The 7500-nt window shown below is 38.0% G+C and overlaps 1 protein-coding gene across 3 annotated transcripts in view; it reads left to right on the forward strand.

The window, feature by feature from the left end:
• The window catches only part of ZEB2 (zinc finger E-box binding homeobox 2), a 132632-nt gene that overhangs the window by 82934 nt on the left and 42198 nt on the right, over nt 1-7500 (forward strand). For all 3 annotated transcript variants that reach the window (XM_003921992.4, XM_010330374.3, XM_074399727.1), the window contains exon 3: nt 6800-7057. In XM_003921992.4, the coding sequence (XP_003922041.1) occupies nt 6800-7057 (258 nt within the window). The remainder of the gene's footprint in view (nt 1-6799; nt 7058-7500) is intronic.

Here is a 7500-nt window from a genome sequence, read left to right on the forward strand (position 1 = left end):
AAGGAGGGTGCCTGCTTTTATTCTTATTTGCCATTACTTTTATATTTTTGATATTAAGAAAGAGGTTTGGAGGGGAAAATTACTTATCTAAGATTTTAGTACCTACATGTTGGAGCTCATCCAGAGCCTCAACAAATTTATGGAAATTTGAATCTTTTTTAAAATCACCACCATACTGAAATTTGAAAACCTCTCCCAGGTACCAGGGAAGCTGCTAGTACTTCCAGAGGGGATGAGTGGCTGCAATCTTCCCAAGATGCTCCTAACCAGGAAGTTGGAGGAGCCTCAGAACTGGCCTCTCTCCACTGCAACCATGGAATTGCAGAAATTCTACTCTCATTTTATTTAATATGCGTATTTTTTACATAGCTAATCTGAAATGGAAACATTTTTATCCCTATACTCAAAACTGCTTTTGTTTTATCAGCTGACATTTTACAACTCATTAATTTATAATGCCGGTTTAATGCCTTTGAATGTTCCTGGGATAAAAAATTAAAGTGGCCAAGCTAGTTTGTATAAAGGCTGACTACAGTATGTTAATAATAATTATATAACAATGTTTTGTATTGGATAGCACATTCCATCAGAGTATTTCCAAGTGGCATGGTCCCTTCTTCCTAGCATTCATTCATCTTGCAGCCCCAAGTGATAAAGTTATTCCCATTTTCAAATGGAGAAATCAAGACCGATGTATTTCAGTGACACATGTTCAAATTCAGAAGAAAATCTCTGAATTTGTCTTTGCCTTGTTGTACTTGTCACTAGGCCTCCATTATTAAATAAGAAATTGAACCTTGAATTTAGTCCTATGATCTTTACCCACCCAAGGACAGAGGTAACAAGGTAACTGGGATTAAAAGTTTAAAAAAATAATTTTAAAAAAAGTCAATGATAAATTCCCCCCAGATGGGCAAGAGTCACTGGATAAAAATTATTGAGAAATAGCTCCATCCTCTCCTCAGTAGCACATACTTGGAAATAGAAATGTGTGGGGAAGACGAGGAGGAATGAAGGCTAAGGTTCAGGAGAAAATATAGAAGGTCTTCCCAACACTTACCACATGTAAAGACATTCTGAGAAAGCAGCCCCACAAGGCCTTTAATCCACTGGCTCAAACATAAATGATCTCTAAGCATCTAAGCATAAGAGATTTAGGAAACCAAATGATTCATAAAATTCCAAAATCTTTGTTTTTAAATATAGAGTCTCATTCTGTTGCCCAGCCTGGAGTGTAGTGGTGTGATCCCAGCTCACTACAGCCTCGACCTCCCAAACTCAAGCAATTCTGTCACCTCAGCCTCCTGAATAACTGGGACTATGGGCATGCAACACCATGCCTGAATAATATTTTTTTTATTTCTTACAGAGATAGGGTCTTGCCCTGGCTGATCACAAACTCCTGACCTCAAGTAATTCTCCCTCTTTGGCCTCCCAAAGTGTTAGGATTACAGGTGTGAGCCACTATGCCACTTCCTTTAAACTTTAAGTCGTATTACCAGCAGAGACATTTTAAAAATGAGATTACATGTCTGTATCATGTCTAAACTGAAGGATTAGGCATGGCCTCTCCCACCATGGACTTCCTACTTGAGGAAACATTTGCAAATAAATTTATAAATGAAGGGCCAGCACGAAAATTGTGGCTGGCACAAGTTCAAATCTTTCTTTTTCCTCATAGCCACCACACATTACAGCACCAGAGAAAAGATGACAGACACGGGGACAATGGTATTCATCGATTATACCAGTTACATCACCTTGCATTTCCATGTTACTGTTTTATACATCACAGAGTGCCATTGCATGTGCAACTTTGTAGGCTCCTGTGACAACCTCATAAACAGGGAGCCCATTATCATGGTTTTTACTCATTTGTACCAAGTTTCCTTGGATGATAGGCCAAGGTCACACAGCTGGTTACACATTGGTTCTGGGACAAGGCAAGTCTTCAAGCTTGTAATTCTGTGAACTGCCTCTTTATCTCTATTGTTTCCAAACTATTGCAGGAAACATGGGTGTATTGTTAGATTCTGGTAATTGATCAAATTGGTAGGCTTCTATAACTCAAATTAAGGGGATCCATGAAAGTAACAATCATCAAAACAATTTAAAATTAAGTAACAATCTCCATTTTTGTGGCATGAAAATCCCAAAAAGTCCCAGGGATTTCCATCCCTTACTCTGGTCATGTGGGGTTTAAACTTAGATTGCATTTGGCACTGGGAATTTGTATTATTATGTATGTTTTTGTTTGGCCATTGTACGCCTAAAGACATGCTTTCTAGTACTGGCTTTGCCGCCAACTGGCTCTACAGCCCTTGACAAGTCATTTGACCTCACTGTGCCTGTATTACATCCTTTGTCAAGAGTTGACTTCAAGTGTCCTTCTGGTGCTACAATTTTATTGATTTCTCCAAATAAATTGTAAGCTTCCTGAGGTGAGAATGGCACCTTCTTCTGTCTTCTGGATTTGCCACATTGTGGGCATTTAATAAATGTTTGATGATGGCGTTGCACGACTTATTGGCACACTTAACTTGAGTAGAGTTATAGGAAAGTATTATTGACCACCTTATTAACAATTAAGCTGTCTATAAGCTGCATATGTAATTTTCCTTTACATCAATAGAGCTTCTGTTTCTGGTGAAGATGAAGTATTGCCCTTCACATCAGTTCTTTTGCATGTTAATACATTAGCAACTGATACCTTATTTGTACTATAACTGACAGAAGAATGTAGAGAAAGCATATAAGTAGGAAAAAGGGTTAGTAAGGTAACATTGTATAGGGCATTTTCAAAACAACAGTTCTGCTATTTCAAATGTCAAGCTAATTATCAGCAATGTTTAAATGCTATGATAGGCCATTTTTGCAAACGCTGAAATTTTCCAGCAGGTATGGACATTATAAAAATGTCAAGTTTTGCTACTGTTCTATTACATGTCATCAGGACACAACAATCTGAAAAGTTATATGTATAGGCAAGGAAGATAAACCATTATTTGTTTTGCATATGACTGTAAAATTAATTGGCATAGTGATATAATTTAGAGTATTGTTTACTTGGAAGGAAGAATAGAGAGGATTTAATATAATGTAATCTGGTGAAGTGAAAATAATGCTCATTATAGATAAACTATAAAGCCTTTTAAATATAGGCTTTTAGTAATGCATATACAGATATATCTTTCCAGGCCCATTTGCTGTAAAGCAAATTTAAGTATCAGCTTTATGCCCTTTGGTAACCCCATATTATACATCCAGTTTTAGAGAAAATGAAACTTTAATATGATTCCACATAAAATGGTGAGCCATGCCAATAATTCATATGCCCTTCATATGCAAATAGTTTTATCTTATCCATCAATTATCATGTAAACATAGTATCACATGGCAAATTTCCCTGTAATACAGTACAGTACCTGTATATAATTATGGGTGCATTTTGCCAATGCAACTGTTACACAGAATTGTAATTAATTCCTCTGAAGACGACTGTGAGGGTTTTGGATACTGATGCTGTTTTTGGACATTTATTACTGCTCTTTAGTTGGCTTTTTGCTGTGCCTCAGAGACAGATGTAAAATTAGTGTCTATTTTGAGCCAGAAAACAGTACATCTTTCCTCTTGTTTATTGAATTGCAGAAAGGAATTCTTTGGGCTCCCACTTCTTTGTGGTTTTGAAGTAACCGTCTGTTTTTGTGCCAGCCGTGTAACTCCAATACATGTATAAAATTTTGCTGAGACTCATGCAAAGGGTAGCTTATTTGACCTGTAAGGACTGAACAGAACTTTGCTACGTTATGTGGGAACTTCCACATTTTCAAATGCTGAATTAAAAAATAGGTATCCTAAGTTCAGAAACAGACACTGGCCTAATATATTCTGCCCAATGACCCTCATTTAAAACCAGTATACGTTGGTTATTATACAAAATTGAATCTCTTCTTTGCAGAGACAAAGCTACATTATTACAATCTCTCCTGCCAGTGGTGATGATGGTGGACAAAACATCAGAACGGGTCCAAATGGGAAAATGAGCCTAATTTTATTTCATAATGTAAATGGGGCTAAACCCGTCAAGTATTGGCCATTCTATAGGAAGAGTGTTTTATGGAGAAAATTTCCACAATACTTATACTAAGCAAATCTACTGACTAGACTTGAGAGAACATTTTAAAGAAAAATCCTGGAATTTAGAAGTGGGGGGATGGGGCAGGAATCAGGAAGTGCAAAGTCCATCTCAGTGCATTTAATTTTGATTGTCAGGTGATCAACCAGAAAGAGCAGAATGAGATCCCCTCGTCTGAATTCAGATATAAAAACTAAGTTTGTTATGAATTGTTGTACCTGATTTTAAAAGCAGTTGGAAGAGTGGCACACCAGCATAATGGCATATGGAAATGCATATCCTAGTTAACACAGCACTAGAAAAGATGGCATACTGCCTCTGTAAGTGAACTTGACAGCAGTTATTTATTTAGTTTAAAAGTATTTACTACTATTTGTGAGCACAAACCCTAAAGGTTGTGAAGTATTGTTGGCCTGTGAAGGTGATGGATGCTGTACTCCTGACCCTATATGGTGAGACATGACTTCATTGCTTGTTTAGATTGTTCTGATATTTGGGACTCCTCAAGGGCTGTTCATAAATCATTTATCTCTCTTTTTTCTCCACAAGAAAATATTTCAATTGTATTGCTGCAGGAACACTCACGCGTCACACGGGATATTGTGGTCCATGCAGAAAAAGACCTTAAAAGGCATGGGTTGGTTTTTTTTTTTTTTTTTCCAGGATAAAGGCCTTTTAATGCCTGTCCAGCCTTAGATAATTTTATTCACTCCTTCTGGACCTTTCTTTATTCCTCCTGTGCCCAGAGATCAGTTTTTAGGAGGTGGGTTGAAAGCTTCCCAGGCCTTAGGAGCTTTTGTTGCAGCCCCCCCCCCATTCCCACTCCCCCCACCTCAGCATTCTGAAAATTTGTAAAGAATCTTCTCCTTGTTGCTAAGAAATGGTTAAATCTCAGTCACCAGAAAAAAAAAAAAGCAGCACATTATTGATTGTACTAAGGTATATCTGGACCACACAGCTAGAGCAGAGATGTTAGAATATCTCTCTTTTTGTAGATCTGAGGGCATTACCCAGCCTGAACTTGCCTAAGCCCTTGTGGTCACACCTCTTGAAAAGGTTTTGTTTCCCCCGTCAATTGGTATTCAAACCAGGTCAGCAGATTCTGTTTGCCCGGCTCCGCTGCCGTTTTCATTTTAATTTGCACCTGTTGGGCAGTTGTTCGGAAGGCAAGTGCAGACCCGCGGATTATACAAAGATCATATTATGAGCAGATATGCACGGTGTAATCTTTTTGTCCCCAGCCTCACATGACAAAAAAAATCTCTCTCTTTTTGTTCCTTTTTTACTCCCTGGGAACCTGTCAAAGCAAACAGATATGACTGACTAAAATTTGTAACTAGACATGTTTCCAGAATTCTCCAAAAGCATTATGAACCTGACACACAATCCTTTTCATTTTTTTTTTCCTCCTTTTCTGCCACTTTTGTATAATCCGATAGCTGGCAAGAGCCACTTGAGATAGCTCAGTTGATAACTTAGCGGAGGATTGCTTTATTAGGCGCAGAGAAATCAAAATGAACCTGAAAATTGTTTGCGCTTTTTTTTTTTCCACAGTCTTTTTTCCCCGCTTTCTCTCTCCCTCTTGTTCCCATGATGTCATGGTTCTAACTTGTTTTTTTGTGTGTGTTTCTGGAGAGTTGGGTTAACAGTTCTTGGCAATCCTGTGTGTGCGTAACGGCTGGTGTGTTTCTCTAGCTGAGCTAATGCCCCGTGTTTATTACTCTAATCTTTCTTGTCTGGTGGTAAAGTGGACAATTTATGTACTAGCATGTAGGCCGAGAGCCTGTGAGGGCTGACTAATTCAGAAACAGCCACCTTCAATTGAGTTCACAGACCTTATTTACAGGCTGTCTATTTTAAGAAAAGCTACTGAGCATTGCTGGGACTGAGGGCTGCAAAAGCAGCCCGCCAGTTCTTGTGAGTTATTTTAGCATTTGTGTTGGTCTTGCCTGTGTCACTTTGAAATCTTCTGTAATTATGACACTATGAAGACATTTCAATAGTAGTATTAATGGCCCAGAAGATATGGCTTTTCCTCATTTTCTGCTTAAAAGATTAGGATATAAATGGCCTTAGCACATGACGGTTGACATAGAAGCAAGAGTGAAAATTCAAATGGAGCAGGTTTGTGTATGTGTTTGTGTTTTGGGGTAAATAGGTGGACATTGTGTGTGTGTGTGTGTGTGTGTGTGTGTGTGTGTGTGTGTCTACTGTTTCTAGGATAAAAACCACAGTTAATATAGTGAAGTCATCTCGTATTTATAGTACAACATTATATAGTAAATACTTCATGTCACTAAGCTAATACAATTGTCAATTGTAGATCTATTTTATAAGTTTTTGTGGAGTCGAAAGTACATACTGCAGTATGTCTCTTTACATATGCAATATAGGCATATTTTGTGTGTCTGTGTTTCTGTTGCTTTTTAGAATTTCCCATCGTTTTTAGGAAAAAAAATTGTTTAAAATCCAAAAGAGCGCCCAGCTCTAATTGAAAAAGAATAAAAATGCTAAAACCTGAAGGATATTAATTATATTTTCCTGACATGGTTGAGTAATTCCGTTATGAAAATATTAATCGTTCTCCATTTAACTAAACAATTAGAGGTGGCTGATATTTCTCAACAGAGTGTTTAGAGAGAGTGTTTTGTGCTTCTTCTGCAGTGGTGAACTATGACAATGTAGTGGACACAGGTTCTGAAACAGATGAGGAGGACAAGCTTCATATTGCCGAGGATGACGGTATTGCCAACCCTCTGGACCAGGAGACAAGTCCAGCTAGCGTGCCCAACCATGAGTCCTCCCCACACGTGAGCCAAGCTCTGTTGCCAAGAGAGGAAGAGGAAGATGAAATAAGGGAGGGTGGAGTGGAACACCCCTGGCACAACAACGAGATTCTCCAAGCCCCTGTAGATGGTCCAGGTAAGTGTCCAAAATCACCTGGCCTCTTCCTGTACCATCTTCACATCTTCAACTAATCTGTTCCACCTAGTAGATCGCCCACAACCAAATAATTGAAATATTTCTTCCCATTGCACCCTTGCAGAATAGAGATACCAAAGCTGGTGACAGATTATGAAGTGATAGTGATGTTATCGCATTACAGCAGTTACATCTTAGGAAGGGATTATATTTCAGTTTTGATGCAAGTCGAATATGAACCACACTTTCAACACATGACATGAGGTATTTGCACCACATTTGCAATGTGCAAATTATGTAACATGATCAAGATCTATACTTTCATGGTAGGAAATGGAAGCAAATGTAAAAACTCACAACATATATACATATATGTATATAAAAATATTTTGTGTAGAAATTATGTAGCATTTCAAACCAAATAACTGTCAGTTTAGTATAGC

The sequence above is a fragment of the Saimiri boliviensis genome, chromosome 5 (assembly GCF_048565385.1).
Source record: "Saimiri boliviensis isolate mSaiBol1 chromosome 5, mSaiBol1.pri, whole genome shotgun sequence".
NCBI lineage: Eukaryota > Metazoa > Chordata > Mammalia > Primates > Cebidae > Saimiri > Saimiri boliviensis.